Consider the following 19,956-nt stretch of genomic DNA (forward strand, 5'->3'; position numbering starts at 1 on the left):
GGCTCACTGTAGCCTTGATCTCCTGGGTTCAAGTGAGCCTCCTGCCTCAGCCTCCCGAGTAGCTGGGACCACAGGTGCACACTACCAGCCTGGATTGGTTTTTCATTTTTTGTAGAGACGAAGTCTCCTTGTGATGCCCAGGCTGTTCTTGAACTCCTGGACTCAAGCACTCAAGATGGGAGCATCTCGGCTTCCCAAAGTGATGGGATTACAGAGTGATCCACTGCGCCCAGCCTAAACTGGCTCTTTAACTATTCTTGTTCAGGAAATTCATCACATTTTAGGGAACACAGCAGGAACTATTATTCCCCAAATTAGCAAATACTACATTCCCCTATGAAATGTATTAAGTTTATACTAAGCATTGCTCTTAAATTTTATTTTATTTTTTTTGATGTGCAGTTTTTACCCTGGGTAAGAAAAATGGATGAATAATTGTATTATTATAAAGCATATGGTAAATCTATTCTTGTCATTTGATGCTTGGACTATCAACTTCATTTTATTCTTTATTCAGAAACTACAATTTTCTAAAGAAAACACATTACTCTTTTAGACTGTGTTTTTTCTTTAGTATTAACATTTTAACCGTCTCTTCTCATTTCTTCCATCTACTACATATACATATGTAGAGCATATGTAGTATGCTCTAACAAGGCTTAAGATTCTGATATGCTAGGCAGTTTTGTGACCTTACCTGAGAACTATGGGACTAGCTCTTACAACCTAGCCTCAAGGCATTTAATTCCTGACTTAGAAATATTACAAATGACTACATGTCATAGGTTGCCAGTGTTGCTGGCTAATAAAAAACACCTCTGGCTGGGTGGAGTGGCTCATGACTGTAATCCCAGCACTTTGGAGGTTGAGGCGGGCAGATCATTTGAGGGCAGGAGTTCAATACCAGCCTGGCCAACATGGTGAAACCCCATCTCTAGTAAAAATACAAAAATTAGCTGGGCGGCGTGCACCTGTAATCCTAGCTACCCTGGAGGCTGAGGCACAAGAATTGCTGGAACATGGGAGACGGAGGCTGCAGTGAGCCAAGATTATGCCACTGCACTGGTCAACAGAATGAGACTATCAAAAAACAAAAACCTGTGTTTAATCAATGATTACTCAGTCATTGCATGAAAGATGTCTTCTAAGATTTTTTTATTTTTATGTATTTTTTTAATAGTGAGTCTTGCCATGTTGCCAAGCTGATCTTGAACTGCCTTAGCCTCCCAAAGTGCTGACTGCAAGTGTGAGCCACCATACGGGCCCTAAAATTTTTTTGACAGTATTCTTTCTTCTGGACCCTTTAAGTTAAGAATCATCTAAGTGGATATTAAACTGTAGAATTAGATATACTTTAACATTCATATAGATTTTTTTTTTTTTTTTTAAGACGGAGTTTTGCTCTTGTTGCCCAGGCAGTGGCATGATCTCAGCTCACTGCAACCTCCACCTCCCGGGTTCAAGCAATTCTCCTGCCTTAGCCTCCTGAGTAGCTGGGATTACAGGTGCTTGCCACTATACCTGGCTAATTATTTTGTATTTTTAGCAGAGATGGGGTTTCATCGTGTTGGCCAGGCTGGTCTTGAACTCCTGACCTCAGGTGATCCACCTGCCTCAGCCTCCCAAAGTGCAAGGATTACAGGCGTGAGCCACCGGGCCTGGCCTCATACAGATATTTCTTAAAGGCTACTAAAGGTATGGGAAGTACTCATTTGCATACACTAAGAATAGGAAGATAAATTATTCCATTAAAATATTGAGGGTATTACCCTTTGTGTTATCTGTAGCTGTAGTTTAGTCTGTCTAGAGAGATTAGAATAATGTATTTGATGTCACATAGCTAAGATTTCTACTAAATGTAAATTATGATCTTTTTATGTTTTAAGTGTTGATAAAATATAGGGAGTATTACTGATAACTCAAAAATTCTGTTTTTGATGGAACTATCTTGGACAGGTTTGTGTAATAAGTATTAGACTGTTAAAGGGAGAGGATGGGGGCTAAAGTTTAGTTTAATATGCTAGGCACTGAGCTGTTTTTAATGTGTATGATTTCATTTAATCTTCATAACCATATAAAGTATTTTTTTATTTTAATTTAATTTAATTTTATTTTATTTTTTAATTTTGAGATGTAGTCTCACTCTGTCACCCAGGCTGGAGTGCAGTGGCGCAGTGTCAGCTCACTTCAACCTCCCTGTCCTGGGCTTGAGTGATTTTCCTGCCTCAGCCTTCCAAGTAGCTGGGACTACAGGCATGCGCCACCATGCCCAGCTAATTTTTGTATTTTTAGTAGAGACAGGGTTTTACTATGTTGGCCAGTCTGGTCTTGAACTCCTGACCTCAAGTGATCTGCCTGCCTCGGCCTCCCAAAGTGCAAGGATTACAGTCATGAGCCACTGTGCCTGACCTAAAGTAGGTGTTATTTAGCTATTACTTATGCTTTACAAGTAAGGAAACAGATGCAGAAAAGTCACACAGTTGCTGTTCTTTTTTTTACCCCAGTCTTTTAGACCTCAAATCAGTGCTTCTTTCTGAAAAATATGAATTGACCAGTGTTCCTGGCCTTCTGGGACTTTTAAGTGAATAAGGAAATAAAGTGATACATTAAACAGTGTATGTGCTGCTTTTATGAGGATTAAGGAACATGAAAGTACCACTTAAGTATTTGGGAGCTTAAGGAAGGTTTCATAGAACAGTTCATGTTTGAGGTGAGCGTTGAATTTTTTTTTTTTTTTGAAACAGAGTTTGTTTTGCTCTTGTTGCCCAGGCTGGAGTACAGTGGCGTGATCTTGGCTCACTGCAACCTCCATCTCCCGGAAGTGATTCTCCTGCCTCATCCTCCTGAGTAGCTGGGACTACAGGTGCCTGTCACCACGCCCGGCTGATTTTTTGCATTTTTAGTAGAGACGGGGTTTCACCATGTTGGGCAGGCTGGTCTCAAACTCCTGACCTCAGGTGATCTGCCTGCCTCGGCCTCCCAAAGTGCTGGGATTATAGGCATGAGCCACCAGGCCTGGCCATTTTTTTTTTTTAAACATGCTTTCAAGTTAATGCTGCTGTTTTAAACCATTTGCACCTTGGTATTTTCAGCAGCAATGAAATTAGCATGTGAATATTGTTATGGAAGCAAAAACAATGTGAGAAATATTACCTAATAAACATTCAGACACAGTATTGAGCACAGTGTGTTACATTATAACTTTTTATTTTCTATTATTTTGTTAATATTTTGCTGTTAAGAATTTAATAACCCTAGATGTAATATGATTTCTTTCACTACAGATGTCCTCCTCGCACTTTCTTACCAGCCCTTTGCAAAATTTTTCTTGATGAAAGTGCTCCAGACAATGTATTAGAGGTGACAGCCCGTGCCATAACATACTACCTGGATGTATCTGCAGAATGTACCCGAAGGATTGTTGGGGTAGATGGAGCTATAAAAGCACTTTGTAATCGTTTGGTTGTAGTTGAACTTAACAACAGGACTAGCAGAGACTTAGCCGAACAGTGTGTAAAGGTAAGTATTATTTATTGGCTCATTACTTATTTTTCTCAGACCTCTCAGGGATGAGTATTGGCTCATTTAAACATCACTTAGAGACTGAAAAATATATTTACTAAAAAAAAAAATTCTAACAAAAAAAAATTCTTCCTATCTTCAGTCTTACTTTATTGAGAGTAGTTGAGAACAGTGGAAATCACAACACTTGTGGCACCAAAGGAGGTTCCATAGGGCTTGCAAAAAGAAATCTTATCTTAGAAGGAAAACTGTAGGTGATTGCTATGTTCCGTGCTGCTTCAGTGCACTTCAGCTCCTAGTAGTCACTTAGAGATAGGTTATCCCTGTTCTTACCCAAATCATTTTGTATTATAATAGTAACAATCACCACAACAACAAACACCACCCACCAGTGCTAGGCATTATTCTAAGCACTTTAAGGTATTAACTCATTTAATCTTCATAGCAACCCTATATGGGATAGGTTGGTGCCAGGAATATTATTATTATTATTATTATTTTGAGACAGTTGCTGTGTCTCCCAGGCTGGGGTACAGTGGCACGATGTCGACTCACTACAACCTCCACCTCCCAGTTCAAGCGGTTTTCCAGCCTCAGTCTCCCAAGTAGCTGGGACTACAGGTGCCCACCACCACGCCCAGCTAATTTGTTTTGTAGAGATGGAGTTTCACTATGTTGGCCAGGCTGCTCTTGAACTCCTGACCTTGTGATCCCCCTGCCTTGGCCTCCCAAAGTGCTGGGATTACAGGCGTGAGCCACCACGCCTGGCTATTATTATTATTTTTTGAGACAGAGTCTCACTCTCTTGCCCAGGATGGGAGTGCAATGGGCGATCATGGCTCACTGCAGCCTTGACCTCCTGGGCTCAAGTGATCCTCTCACCTCAACCTCCTGAGTAGCTGGGACTATAGCACATGCCGCTACTATGCCTGGCTAATTTTTGTATGTTTTGTAGACATCAGGTTTTGCCATGTTGCCCAGGTTAGTCCTGAACTTCTGGGCTCAAGCAAACTGCCCACCTTGGCCTCCCAAAGTGCTGGGATCACAGGTGTGAGCTACCACACCCATCTAAAATGTATTATTAAAATTAATTTCATTCATTTCACTTTTCTGTTTTTAATGTGGCACTAATAAATTTGGAGAGCGCATTGTTTCTGTGATTCTTGAAAATCAGGCTTGCATTCTTTCTTTACATTTGTTTTACTATTATAGGTATTAGAACTGATATGTACTCGTGAGTCAGGAGCAGTCTTTGAGGCTGGTGGTTTGAATTGTGTGCTTACCTTCATTCGTGACAGTGGACATCTAGTTCATAAAGACACCTTGCACTCTGCCATGGCTGTGGTATCAAGACTCTGTGGCAAAATGGAGCCTCAAGATTCTTCTTTAGAAATTTGTGTAGAATCTCTGTCTAGTTTATTAAAACATGAAGATCATCAGGTAAATAAGTTGCTGTTATATACTTTCCATTTTCAGAAAGTGACTTTTTTAGTGTCTCCTATTTATAATTATGATAGACTGTAATTTGTACTTTTCACTTGATGAAATTGAGGTAATTCCATCCTCTTTCTCTAATTTTATCTCTCCATGTGGTAATCTCCATTTTGGGAATGAAACTTTTAAGATTATAAATGTGATATATGTTTATTCTTAAAATTTAAATATCATAAAAATATTTTTACAGCTGTACTTGTACTGAGTGTAATTTCGCTGACTTGGTGCAATTTTGTTGACCTGATTTTGTTGACTTAAGGTAGATCTCATTTAAAGTAAATAAGACAGTATTTTTTATTTTTATTATTTTTTTTGAGACGGAGTCTTGCTCTGTCACCCAGAGTGGAGTGCAGTGGCATGATCTTGGCTCACTGGAACCTCTGCCTCCCAGGTTCAAGCGATTGTCCTGCCTCAGCCTCCTGAGTAGCTGGTACGGCAGGCGCCCACCACCATGCCTGGCTAATTTTTGTATTTTTAGTAGAGATGGGGTTTCACCATATTGGCCAGGCTATTCTTGAACTCTTGACCTTGTGATCTGCCCACCTCAGCCTCCCAAAGTGCTGGGATTACAGGCGTGAGCCACCGTGCCAGGCATAAGACAGTATTTATAATCTTATCTGTAAATCCTTATTGAATTAGCATACTTTAGAAAATAAAACTTGACTTTTAATGCTTTTTTATTGTTAAGATGTTATTTTCAGTTGATATCATAGATTATCGTGACAAAGGTACACATAATAATAGTTAATATTTTTGAGCTTTTACTATCCATCTAGATTCTTCATATGTGTTACCTCATTTAAGCTAACACAATGAGATATAGGTACCATTAATATCCCCATTTTACAAATGAGGGAACTGAGGCCTTAAGCAGTTTAAGTAACTTCCTCGGATTACACAGTTAGCAGTGTATGGAGCCATGATTCAAATCTAGGCAGATCACACGCTTAGTCACTTTGCTGCAGTTGCCTTTCTTATAGTGTCAGTATTGAAATGATCATTACTAACACTTTTTAGGTGAATTTTATCTGTGGGCATTTTCTTCACATCGTTAGGTTTCAGATGGAGCTCTGCGATGCTTTGCATCACTGGCTGACCGATTTACCCGTCGTGGTGTTGACCCAGCTCCATTAGCCAAGCATGGATTAACTGAGGAGCTGTTATCTCGAATGGCTGCTGCTGGTGGTACTGTATCAGGACCATCATCAGCATGCAAACCAGGTCGCAGCACCACAGGAGCTCCATCCACCACTGCAGATTCCAAATTGAGTAATCAGGTGTCAACAATTGTAAGTCTGCTCTCAACACTTTGCAGAGGCTCTCCGGTAGTAACACATGTAAGAATGTTTTTGAATCTTTGCTTTTTAATCTTCAGAAAAAGTGTTTTTGTATAATGCTAATATATTAAACTTCCTTCTTCCCATTCTCTTTCTAGGATCTCCTGAGGTCGGAGCTTCCAGATTCAATTGAAAGTGCATTGCAGGGTGATGAAAGATGTGTGCTTGATACTATGCGTTTGGTTGACCTTCTCTTGGTGCTATTATTTGAAGGACGAAAAGCTTTGCCAAAGTCTAGTGCTGGATCTACAGGCAGAATCCCAGGACTCCGGAGATTAGATAGTTCTGGGGAGCGCTCACATCGGCAGCTTATAGATTGTATTCGAAGTAAAGATACCGATGCACTTATAGATGCAATTGACACAGGAGGTCAGAAAATATTTTTTTAAATATAAAAAGAAAGTTGTGAGATAACCATGTAGGCAGTTTCTAGTTTTTGGACAGTACTCTTAGAAATCCAGATAACAAAGTGGCACCCCTTCAATATTCTCCACTCTCCCTGTGTATAATTGTATAATTATCAGCTTGGTTCATGGTGAAACCTGAATAAATGCTTGTTGAATGAGTAAAACTTCTATAAAGTTTTAAATTTCTGTTTTATTACCTGAAGGAGATCTTATAAATTCTAAGGTTTTCTCAAGATTGATAGAAACTGATGTGAATGAATTATAATAATGCAGATTTTTTTTGACTGCCGTGTGAGGTGATGAGCAAATATAATTCCTGAAAGATGCTTCTGGGTCATCAGATTTGTTCTGTGTTCTTTGGATTATAGATGTGGATTAGCCTCTTTTAGCAACTACTACCTTATTTAGTTGTGTATTTAGTGTTTTCCTTTCTTAATTTCATGTTTATTTTTAAGACTTAAAGCCTTGTGAATCTCCAGTGGCTTAAACATTTTCAAATATTTTTTTCTTTTTTTTGTGGGGAGACAGAGTCTCACTTTGTTGTGCAGGCTGGAGTGCAGTGGTACAGTCTCGGCTCACTGCATCCTCTGCCTCCTGGATTTGAGTGATTCTCCTGTCTCAGCCTTTGGAGTAGCTGGGATTACAGGCATGTGCCACCACACGCGCCTAATTTTTGTGTTTTTAGTAGGGACGGGGTTTCACCATGTTGGCCATGCTGGTCTCGAACTCCTGACCTCCTCCCACCTCGGCCTCCCAGAGTGCTGGGATTACCGGTGTGAGCCACTGTGCCTGGACTTAAATACTTTTTCTTAGCTGATCTCAAGTTTGCTGATTATGTACTGCTTTATAGTTGACCTAAATATTTAAAATACTCTCTTGGCTCTTTATTTAGATGATGACTAATGACAATCTTAAAATGGTTCAGTCTTTAGAAAAGTTTATATTTTATTGGCTTTAAAAATACGTTTCTTTTTTTTTTCCTTCAAAATTTCAGCCTTTGAAGTAAATTTTATGGATGATGTAGGTCAGACTCTATTAAACTGGGCCTCTGCTTTTGGAACTCAGGAAATGGTAAGCTAATAAATAAAAGCTACTATTTAAATTAAGGATAGAAATATTAATAAAAAGCAGCTTTATGATTCGTTATCATTTTACAGGTAGAATTTCTTTGTGAGAGAGGTGCAGATGTTAATAGAGGTCAAAGGTCATCATCATTACATTATGCTGCATGTTTTGGAAGACCTCAAGTAGCAAAGGTAAAGTCTAGGTTTTAAAATTACTAATTTTTAACATTTACGTGGTTTAAAAATTAGAATGATATAAAACCTTTTATTTCCATGCCATCTCCATCCACTTCATTCCCCCTTACTCACTATAAGTGTTTTTAATTCGTTTTTTCTTTTTAGTGTTTCCTAATACAGATTCAATAAAAACAAATATGTATATATGTGTGTGTTCCCTCCTTTTCTTATACACTCACCTGTACTTTGTTTTTTTACTTAATAATATAAATTAGAGCTCTCTCCCTGTTAGCATGTAGAGAACTTTTTTATATCTGTATGCATATCCTGTACTACAAGTTTATTCAACTAGTCACCTAGTGTTGAACATGTGATTGTTTCCAATTTATTACTCTTGGCAATGAATAACTTTGCCTATATTTTCTCTTGTTTGTATTCATCAATAAAATATTCCTTTTTTTTTTTTTTTTTTTGAGACAGGGTTTTGCTCTGTCGCCCAGGCTGGAGTGCAGTGACACAGTAGCAATTCACTGCAGCCTTGAATTCCTGTGTTAAAACCATCTCATGCCTCAGCCTCCCAAGTGGCTGGGATTATAGGCGTGTGCCATCATGCTTGGCTAGTTTTTGTACTTTTAGTAGAGACAGGGTTTTGCCATGTTGGCCAGGCTGGTCTCAAACTTTAGCCTCAAGTGATCCACCTGCATTGTCCTCCCAAAGTGCTGGGATTATAGGCATGAGCCACTGCACCTAGCCACATATTCTGTTTGTAGAAGAATCACTAGACTCAGACTAGCAAAGGACTTTGGGGAGTTATTTTTACAGTTAGAGAAATTGAGGTCCAAAGAGGTTAAATGAAAAGGTTTACATCAAATGTATGAACTAGGTGTCTATAATCTGCCAGTCATGAAGTTATTTGGTATAGTATGAGGTTAGTCCACTCTGAAGTTGTGCACACCTGGATTCAAGTCTCAGCTTATGCACAAAAAAGGCTATATGACCTTGGACAATTTATTAAGTTTATCTATAAAATAAGTATGTATTCTTAGCAAGACTATTGTGAGAATTAGAAAAAAATATTGTATAGATTTACTGTAGTAATCAGCATATTGTAGGTGCCCAAATGGTAGCTGCTATTATTGTCATCTTTACACTACAACAAAATTTTCAATAACAGGTTAGTAGCTTTCTAGCCTGAGAAGGATGGTCTCTTCAAGCCTGAATTCTATTTGTTTGAATTGGTTAGTTTTTAGAGAGAATGATGCTTCTAAGGGTGACTAATACTGAGTAAGCAAAGAAGGTTTTAGAGTTTCCCTTTCAAGTACTTTTAAAGTCAGCTGTTAGCAAAAAAGTTTTTATTGAGCCATTGTGATTAAGTAGTCTGGGTATGAAATTATGAAAGGTTTAAGGTGTTAGTGGGTATAGAGGTGGATATATTGATGACTTTTTATTTTTGAAATAGGGTCTTGCTCTGTCTCACAGGCTGGAGTGCAGTGGTACAATCATAGCTCATGTAACCTTGAATTCCTGGGCTTAAGCGATCCTCATGCCTCAGCCTCCAGAGTCACTAGAACTACAGGCGTGTGCAACCATACTGGCTAATTTTTATTTTTATTTTATTATTTATGTATTATTTGTAGAGATGAGATCTCACCATGTTGCCTAGGCAGATCTTGAACTCTTGGCCTCCAGTGATCCTCCGGTGTAGCCTCCCAAAGTGCTGGGATTATAGGCGTGAGCCACCACACCTGGTTGACTTTTTGGTCTAAAATTTAATTTGACTTAACTTGGTAATTGGCAGTATATAGGAGGCGATGTTGTTGGTTGCCAGGTCATAAATTAAACAGTACCTCTCTTAAAGAAATTGGGAGGCAGAGTTTGATGGAGAAAGTGACATGTTAAGATGGAACATACTTAATTTGAGATGATGATAAATAACCAAGTACAATTAATTCATAAGTTTTTCAAGATACGATAGGCGGCTTTTTTTGTTTTTTGAGCTGGAGTTTCGCTCTTGTTGCCTAGGCTGGAGTGCAATGGTTCAAGCGATCTTGCTCACTGTAACCTCTGCCTCCTGGGTTCAAGTGATTCTCCTGCCTCAGCCTCCCAAGTAGCTGGGATTACAGGCATGCACCACTACACCCGGCTAATTTTGTATTTTTAGTAGAGACGGGGTTTCTCCATGTTGGTCAGGCTGGTCTTGAACTTCCGTCCTCAGGTGACCCACCCGCTTCGGCCTCCCAAAGTGCTGGGATTACAGAATAGGCTGCTTTTAAGGTACTAAGTGCAAAGGCAGAGATACAGATTTCCACCTGCTTGATAAGTAATTCTGGAATATCTTTAGTTTACATAGTTGGATGTCAAAATAAAGTATTGTTATATTCAAGTTAAATGCTTTTCTTCTCTAGACTCTGTTACGGCATGGTGCAAATCCAGATCTGAGAGATGAAGATGGGAAGACTCCATTAGATAAAGCTCGAGAAAGGGGCCATAGTGAAGTAGTAGCTATTCTTCAGTCTCCAGGTGAGTGCTACGTTCTTTCCTTTGAAGCCATCTACTGTTATTTTTCAGCTTTCACTTCCATAGCTTTCTGTAGACACATTAACATTATATAAATGAACTATCCCTATGAGGTCAAATAATTATATATGTATATCCTTACATTTAATAAACCTTTAACAGCTTAATTTTCTATGTTCTTTGAGATTGTGACTGCCTGATACCAGAATGACCAAAATCTAAAGTTCAAGGAATATGGGAATGTCAGATAAAGAATACTTTGGTATTGTTTAGATAGGGTAGTTTGACCAAAAAAAAATTTTTTTTAGGCGGAGTCTTGCTCTGTCACCCAGGCTGGAGTGCAATGGCGCTGTCTCGGCTCACTGCAAGCTCCGCCTCCCAGGTTCACGCCATTCTCCTGCCTCAGCCTCCTGAGTAGCTGGGACTACAGGCACCCGCCACCACGCCCGGCTAATTTTTTTTGTATTTTTATTAGAGACGGGGTTTCACCGTGTTAGCCAGATGGTCTCGATCTCCTGACCTCGTGATCTGCCCGCCTCAGCCTCCCAAAGTGCTGGGATTATAGGCATGAGCCACCGCATCCGGCTGACCAAAGTTTTAAGTTTTCAGAGGGTTGATGAATCCAGAAGCTCTGTGAAATAATTTTTGGAACGAAGTGGAGTATCCAAAATTATCTTCTTAATTTGTTATTGAGCTCATTGAAGTTACTAATGCTCTTTAGTATTCTTATAAGCATCATTGAAACAATGTTCTAATTTCAGTTTATTTGTTATTTGTCTGTAGGTGATTGGATGTGTCCAGTTAATAAAGGAGATGATAAGAAAAAGAAAGATACAAACAAAGATGAAGAAGAATGTAATGAGCCCAAAGGAGATCCGGAAATGGCACCCATATACTTGAAAAGGTTATTGCCAGTGTTTGCACAAACATTTCAGCAAACTATGCTGCCTTCAATAAGGTAGTTATTCATACTATTTGATGTGTTAGTCAAATTACACCAATTACATGGTTTTATTTATCTCCCTTTTCCAGAAGGATTTGAGGTTTATTTTAATGTTAAGAAGGTGTGGTAAGAATAAAAATTAGATCAGAAGTAGGAAAGTCTTATCTTTTCTTCTGACGATCTGAATGAAGAGGAGTTTTAGAAAAGTTACTAGATTCTTAACAAATTTTTGGTAGCTGTCTGAATATTAAATCTCTATTTGATAAGTATTGCAAACACTTATTGAGCTTTTTGGAAGCCTGTTGGTAGGGACAGTATGAGATGGCCACTGGAGGAGTTATACAGATAAATGAGACTTGGCTCTTGCTTACTCTTCCCCTTGGGGGCTAGTAAGGATGTATGTGGGTAAAACAGAGTGGTAAATGGTAGATTAGGTGCATATTCAGGGTTCTCTGGGAATATAGATGATTTAACAACTAATTGGGCTGGACAGATTGGAGACAGTTTTATGCAGAGGTGAGATTTAAATTGTGGTTTAAAGGATACTTAGGAATTTTCTAGGCAGACAGATTTGGAAGCATATCCATCCATCAGGAACTCCTTGTGGCTCTCCCTCTACAGTGTGTCTATAGCTTGCTATTTCTTTTCATCTTTTGCTGGTCAGTACTCTGATCCAAACTACCAAAGACAGTGGTTTGACCACTGCAGTAGCCTCTTAATTAATCATTCTGCTTTTTCTCTCTTGCTCCTTTACAATGTTTGTACATATTAGGCTGAATTATATATGTAGATGTGTGCGTGTATATATATTTTTAATTAATTTTTGAGACAGGATATCGCTGTCACCTGGGCTAGAGTACAGTGGCTGGATCACAGCTCACTGCAGCCTTGAATTCCTGGGCTCCAGTGATTCTCCCACCTTAGCCTCCTGAATAGCTGGGACTACAAGTGTGCCACCATGCCCAGATAATTTTTTGTACTTTTAGTATAGCTGGGGATTCACCACGTTGCCCAGGCTGGTCTCAAACTCCTGGGCTCAAGTGATCGCCCACCTCAGCCTCCCAAGTGCTGGGATTACAGACATGGGCCACTACACCCGACCATATATATTTTTAGAGACAGGTCTTGCTCTGTCACCCAAGCTGGAGTGCAGTGGCACAATCATAGCTCACTGCAACCTTGAACTCCTGGGCTCCAGCGATCCCCCATCTCAGCCTCTCAAGTGGCTAGGACTACAGATGTATACCGCCTTGCCTGGCTAATTCTTAAATTTTTTGTAGAGACATGGTGTTGCTCTGTTGCCCAGGCTGGTCCTGAACTCCTAGCTTCAAGTGATTTTTCTGCTTTGGCCTCCCAAAGTGTTGGGATTATAAGTGTGAGCTTCTGCATTGCACCTATCCTGAGAATTACATACATTTTTTTTTTTTTTTAAATTTTTTTTAGAGACAAAGTCTTGCTCTCTTGTCCAGGCTGGAGTGCAGTGGCGCAATTACAGCTGGAGTGCAGTGGTGCAGTCACAGCTTACTGCATACTTGAACTCCTGGGCTCAAGGAATCCTCCCACCTCAGCCTGCTGAGTATCTAGGACTATAGGCGTGCACTACCACACCAGCTAATGTTTTTATTTTTTTGTGGAGATGAGGTCTGACCATCTTGTCCAGGCTGGTCTTTAACTCCAGGGCTCAAGCAATCCTCTGGCCTCAGCTTCCTGAAGTGCTGGAATTACAGGCATGAGCTACCGCACTTGGCTTGAGAATTGTATCTTTAAATCATAATTATATCATACCACTTCCTAGTTTGAACCCTTCATAGCTTCTAATTGGCTTTAACTAAAACTCAGCTCCTTAACCCTTAGGCTTGCAAGTTCTTACATAATCCAAACCCAGCTCTCCAACAGAGTACTACCTAACATTTGGCCCATTACACTCATGCTAGCCTTCTATTTGTGGAACCCTCCAAGTACATCCTTGCCTTAGGGCTTTTGCACTTGTCATCTGCTTGAAACTTTTCTGTCCCTAGATCTTCTGAATGGGTGTTTGCTTCATACCATTCAGCTCTCAGTTCAAGTGTTAAATTCATTGAAGTCTGTCTCCCTGATTTAAATTTACCCCATTACACTTTTTATATCAATAATGTTTTACTGACTTTACAAAGCTTATGCTATCTTGGCTGGGCATGGTGGCTCACGCTTGTTATCCCAGCACTCTGGGAGGCCGAGGCCGGTGGATCACTTGAGGCCAGGAGTTTGAGACCAGCCTGGCTAACATGGCGAAACCCTGTCTCTATGAAAAGTAAAAAAATTAGCTGGGTGTGATAGCGCTTGCCTATAGTCCCAGCTACTCGGGAGGCTGAGGCAGGAGAATTGCTTGAACCCACGAGGCAGAGGTTGCAGTCAGCCAAGATTGCGCCACTGCATTCCAGCCTAGGCAACAGAGCAAAACTCCATCTAAAAAAAAAAAAGGTTACACTCTCTGAAATACTGCTTTTTGGGGGGTTTTGTTTGTTTTATTGTCTTGTCTCTTTAAAGTAAGCACCACAAGAGCTGGTCTTATATACTGCTATATTCCTACAAAAGCAAGGAGATACAGAATAGGGCCTGATCCTTAGGTCCTCAGTAGATATTTACTGAATGATTGAATGAGTGTGTTTTGTTAGCAGTTGCAAGTAGTCAATATTAATGGAGTACAGGATACATTTGGAAAGCTCAGAGAATAATGTTAAGAAAGTAGAGAGGAGCTTTTTATAACCTATGATGGCTTTTGTAGGCCATGTGAAAGAGCGTGGACTCTACCTCACATTTAAGAAGGATTATTAAAGACCCGTAAGGAAAGTTTGACACATCTGGATTTCTGTTGATCAAGATCACTTTGACACCCTGGCAGAGAGAAGAACTGGAGGAAGGAGAGAATAGAAACAGACAAGTGTTGATTGAGATAGAAACTTCAGGGCAACTGGATTAGTGAGAACAAATTTAAGAGTTTGGCAGATGGATTGTATAGGGATTGGTGACCAATTAGATGGTGGATTGAAGGAAGAAAGGGTGAAAGATGACTGCAGGTTTTTGGCTGAGTAGGAATCTGATTTTGGTCATTTTCAGTTCAGGAGGTCTGTACAGCATGCAGTTTTATAAGATTCAAGTACTTCAAATACCAGTATTATGAGCTGACATTAAAATACAAGCAGTCTGCTTTAAATGGGAGAGAAGTGGCCGCAAAATAATTCACTGTGAACATTTAATAGCTTGGTTTTTAATTCTTCCCCAAATAGCTACAGAGGTGTAGGTGTTAGTGGGGTCACTTTTTTTTTTTTTTTTTTTAATAACACAAGACTTGAATCATCTTAAATGAGCAAGTTCAGTTTTGAACAAGATAATTTGGTCTGAAAATTTTAGAGGCCCATCTGTTACACCAGTGCAAGAATCATTCTGGAGTAGAAGTGCTTCATGATAAGGCCATCAGAAAATTATAAAGTATGCTACCATATAACAGAGTTCCCTTATTGGATGGTTATTTTCTTTTATCATTTTAAATGTTTGGAGATATTAGTATTAGAAAATTTGATGCTAGATTTTCCCAGGTAATTATTAGCAGACACATTTAATTGTAGCTAGGAAAATAATATATGTCTTAGTTTAAGAACTCATACTCTGGAATCAACTCATTGCACTTTCCTATATGGCCATGGGCAAAGCACATAACCTCTTAATCAATTGGCTCGTCTCCAAGGTGAGGATAGTTATACTTAATCCTCTTTAGGAGTGAGAATAAAAATTAAATATGTGTGTAGCATAGTGTCTAACATGTTAGAGGTATTTGAAAAGTGATAGTTTATTTTTTGGAATTATTTAGCATTATTAAAAACAAGGGGGAGCACACAGTGGCGCGTTTCTGGTCCCAGCTACTTGGGAAGCTGAAGGAGTAGGATCGCTTGAGACCAGCTTAGGCAACATAGCGTGACCCTGTCTCAAAAAAACAAGGTGGATTGGTTATGACCTGATATTTTACCAGTTTTTTTGAAGTTTTATCAGATAAGTAAACATAACGCTGATTCAGACAGTTAAAGGAGTGTCCATGTATATTGACATTAGCTATTACCTGTATAGGCCTGTGTACAGTATCTGTTCAGGAAATAAAAGGCAGACAGCAGATCAGTGAAGGCTTCAAAACAGAGATTGGTAGTATCAGTGGTGGAGTAGTTTGTAAAAGCCTGGTTATTTTTTCTGTAAGATAATTAGACTGAGGACTTCACTTTGTTTTAGAAGAAAGCTACGTAGAATTTTGCAGAGGTCTGGTAAGTAAACATCTTAGGAGTTAGTATAAATAACTGGAAAAAGATTGAGTCTACTTTGCAGCAAACTAGATCTTTGGGGACCTTAAAAAAAAATTTTTTTTTTTTTTTTTTGGCACAGAGTCTTGTTTTGTTTTGTTTTGTTTTGTTTTTTTAGTAGAGACGGGGTTTCACCGTGGTCTCGATCTCCTGACCTCGTGATCCACCCGCCTCGGCCCCCCAAAGTGCTGGGATTACAAGCGTGAGCCACCGCGCCTGGCCTTGACACAGAGTCTTGCTCTGTCACCCAGGCTGGAGTGAAGTGGCGTGATCTTGGCTTACTGCAGCCTCTGCCTCCTGGGTTCAAGGGATTCTCCTGCCTCAGCCTCCCAGGGGTTTACAGGGATTACAGGCACGCACCACCATGTCCGGCTAATTTTTGTAGTTTTAGTAGAGACGGGGTTTTGCCATGTTGGCCAGCCTGGCCTTGAACTCCTGACCTCAAGTGATCCGCCTGCCTCGGCCTCCTAAAGTGCTGGGATTACAGGGGTGAGCCACCGCGCCCAGCCCTTTAAAATTTTTTTAAAAATGTTTTAGCTACAGGGTCTCACTGTTGCAAGGCTGGAGTATAGTAGAATGCTCATAGCTTACTGCAACCTCAAACTCCTGGGCTCAAGGGATTTTCCCAATTCAGCCTCCCAAGCACCTGCGGCCACAGTTGTGCACCACCACGCCCAGCTAATTTTTTTGGGGGGGACGGGCTCACTCTGTCACCTAGGCTAGAGTGCAGTGGCACAATCTTGGCTCACTGCAGGCTCTGCCTCCCAGACTCAAGCGATCCTCTCACCTTAGTCTCCCAAGTAGCTGAGACTACAGATGCATGCCACCATGCCTGGCTAAACACCTGGCTAATTAAAATCGTTTTTGTTTTTTTTTTTTTGTAGAGATGAAGTCTTGCTGTGTTGCCCAGACTGGTCTCAAACTCCTGGGCTCAAGCAATCCTCTCACCTTAATCTCCCAAGTAGCTGAGACTACAGATGCATGCCACCATGCCTGGCTAAACACCTGGCTAATTAAAATAGTTTTTTTTTTTTTTTTGTAGAGATGAAGTCTTGCTGTGTTGCCCAGACTGGTCTCAAACTCCTGGGCTCAAGCGATCTTCCGACATCAGCCTCCCAAAGTGTTGGGTTTAGAGGCATGAGCCACCGTGTGTGGTCTGGTTTTCTTTTCTTTCTCTCTCTGTGTGTGTGTGTGTGTGTCTGTGTGTGTGAGAGAGAGACAGGATCTTACCCTGCTGTGCAGTGGCGTGATCTCAGCTCACTGCAGCCTCAGCCTCCTGGGCTCAAGCAATTCTCCAGTCTCCTAAGGAGCTGATACTACAGGTGAGCACCACCACACCTGGCTAATTTTTTTATTTTTTTGTGCGTAAACAAGGTCTTACTATGTTGCCCAGACTGGTCTTGAACTCTTAAGCTCTAGTGATCCTCCCAAAGTGCTAGGTTTACAGGTGTGAGCCACTGCGACTGGCCCAGTTTTTTTTTTTTTTTAAATAATTTGAGAGAAAAAAGTAGACTTGGTGGGATATAGTGGGAAATTGTTCTTGGGTGAAAACATTAAATAATCTAAAGACATAAATTCTTCTAAAATTAATTTGTAGGTTATGCAGTTCTAAAGGAAATAACTACAGAATTTGTTTTAGAACTTGACAGATCCCAGAGTTCATCTGGAAGAATAAATAGGTGAGATTATTAAAGAAAAATCTGAAATGTTAGTGTAACCCTTTAGCAATGAAACTTTTATGATAACTAGCAGAGTAGTGTGTAAATCAATGGAATAAAATAGTCCCCCCAATAGAGCCAGTTATATATAGGTATTAAAGGTATTATAATGGATGTTTCTCAGATCATTCAGGGGAGGGAGTACTATTTATTAAGTGGTACTGGAACATCTGCTTTGTAGTTTGATTTTAAAAATCACCCTAATCTTTTATCTTATATTTTAAATCTAAACAAATTCTAAGACTTAAAAACTAAAATATTAAGAAAACAAAAAGATAAGATACTTTTTTTCCCTATCCTCCAAAACTTTTTTTTTTTTTTTTTTTTGAGACAGTCTTGCTCTGTCACTGAGGTTGGAGTGCAGTAGCATGATCTTGGCTCACTGCAAACCTCTGACTCCCAGGTTCAAGCGATTCTTGTGCCTCAGCCTCCTGAGGAGCTGGGATTAAGGACATGCACCACCATGCCCAGCTAATTTTTGTATTTTTTTAGTAGAGACGGGGTTTCACCATATTGGCCAGGCTGGTCTTGAACTCCTGGCCTTATGTGATCCGCCCTCCTCAGCCTCCTAAAGTGTTGGAATTACAGGCGTGAGCCCCTCCAGAACCTCTGAGCAAAAGAAAATATACTTGAATGTTTATCAGACCTTGATAGGAAGAATGGCTTTTTCTTTTTCTTTTTTTTTGAGACAGAGTCCTGCTCTGTCACACAGGCTGGAGTGCAGTGGCGCCATCTCAGCTCCTGAGTAGCTGGGATTACAGGCACATACCACCATGCCCGGCTAATTTTTTTGTGTTTTTAGTAAAGATGGGATTTTGCCATATTGGCCAGGCTGGTCTCGAACTGCTGATCTCAGGTGATCTGCCCACCTTGGCCTCCTAAAGGGCTGGGATTACAGGCGTGGGCCACCACACTCAGCCTGGCTTTTTCTTTTTCTTTTTCATTTCTTTCTTTTTTTTTAAGACAGGGTGTTGCTCTGTCACCCAGACTGGAGTGCATAGTATGATCACGGCTCACTGCAGCCTTGAATTCCATGGCACAGTGTATCCTCTTGTTTCAGCCTCTTGAGCTAGAACTGCAGGCACACGCCACCAGGTCCAGCTAATTTTTGTTTTTAGAGACAATCTTGCTTTGCTGCCCAGGCTGGTCTTGAACTCCCTGGCTTAAGCAGTTCCCCTGCCTTGACCTCCCAAACTGTGGGTTTACAGGCGTGAGTCACTATGCCTGGCTTACTTTAGAAACTTATTTGCATTAGCCAAATATGTCCTTTTAAATTTATTTTATGTAAAAAACATAAAACTACTACATACCAGAAACAATATTACCTGCAGCCACAAATGTCTCAGAATAGACACTTTTAATCTAAATAAATTTGCCAGCAGGTGGGTATTTGTTAGCAAATATGACAAAGGGATACTGTCTTTATTATATACAAAGGGTATGTACAAATTAGAGCCATTTGAGTAAGTTAGTCAATGAAATTAAGGCACAGTGTTCAAGAGGAAACATAACAAAAAATTAATAAGGAAAAATGTATTTCCTAGCTGGGCATGTTAGCTCATGCATGTAATCCCAGCACTTTGGGAGGCTGAGGTGGGAGGATTGCTTGAGTCCAGGAGTTTTGAGACCAGCCTGGGCAACTAGTGAAACCCTGTCTCTACAAAACACAAAAATTAGCTGAGTGTGGTGGCGCATACCTGTAGTCCTGGCTACTCGAGAGGCTGAGGTGGGAGGATTGCTTGAGTCTGGGCGGTCAAGGCTGCAGTGAGCTGAGATTATGCTGCTGCACTCCAGTCTAGATGACAAAGTGAGATGCTGTCTCAAAAAAAAAAAAAAAGTATTTCCTTACTAGTAAAAAGCAAAACATTTTAGAAATAAGTAAAATTTGGTATCATTTTTACCTATTGGACAGTTAAGAAACTTAAAAAATGAGAAATTTTTTTAAGTAAAAAGGAGTATTGTAGATATTCATATTTAGTGATAATTTAAGGTGTTAACAGCCTTTTTTGAATCAGTTTGCCAATATGAATGCAGTAGTCATACACATTCAATACTTAATGAAAGTGTTTAGGCTGTTAGATCCAAGAATCCCTCTGTACTGAAGGAATATGAAGAAACTGTTTACACAAAAATAAATAGTGCTATTTTTAATAGAAAAGACTAAACTAAATGTTCAAAATTTATATAATAGTGTTAAACAGGAAAATTTTATGTTGTGAGTATTATGTATCATCTGATTAAGAGATGGAATTTGAATACAGGCTCTGTAATTTATTAGCTCGGTGATCTTAGTAGACTGACTTAACTATTGCTCAGTATCTTCACTTGTAAATTTGAGATAATAAAACCCACCTCATAGGTTTTGTTGTGTGGGTTAAATGAATTATGTTTTTAAAGTACATAAAAAGATTACTGCTCGTAATGGCTCAGTATATGAGAGATAGATAAATAA

At 39.8% G+C, this 19,956-nt stretch overlaps 1 protein-coding gene across 7 annotated transcripts in view; it reads left to right on the forward strand.

Annotated features, from left to right (window-relative positions):
- Positions 1 to 19,956, forward strand: part of HECTD1 (HECT domain E3 ubiquitin protein ligase 1) — a 106,378-nt gene that overhangs the window by 27,115 nt on the left and 59,307 nt on the right. For all 7 annotated transcript variants that reach the window (XM_030803830.1, XM_030803833.1, XM_030803834.1 and 4 more), the window contains 8 exons: positions 3,285 to 3,519; positions 4,735 to 4,962; positions 6,072 to 6,353; positions 6,452 to 6,722; positions 7,755 to 7,831; positions 7,918 to 8,016; positions 10,407 to 10,521; positions 11,302 to 11,476. In XM_030803830.1, coding sequence (XP_030659690.1) covers positions 3,285 to 3,519; positions 4,735 to 4,962; positions 6,072 to 6,353; positions 6,452 to 6,722; positions 7,755 to 7,831; positions 7,918 to 8,016; positions 10,407 to 10,521; positions 11,302 to 11,476 — 1,482 coding nt within the window. The remainder of the gene's footprint in view (positions 1 to 3,284; positions 3,520 to 4,734; positions 4,963 to 6,071; positions 6,354 to 6,451; positions 6,723 to 7,754; positions 7,832 to 7,917; positions 8,017 to 10,406; positions 10,522 to 11,301; positions 11,477 to 19,956) is intronic.

The sequence above is a fragment of the Nomascus leucogenys genome, chromosome 22a, assembly GCF_006542625.1.
Source record: "Nomascus leucogenys isolate Asia chromosome 22a, Asia_NLE_v1, whole genome shotgun sequence".
NCBI lineage: Eukaryota > Metazoa > Chordata > Mammalia > Primates > Hylobatidae > Nomascus > Nomascus leucogenys.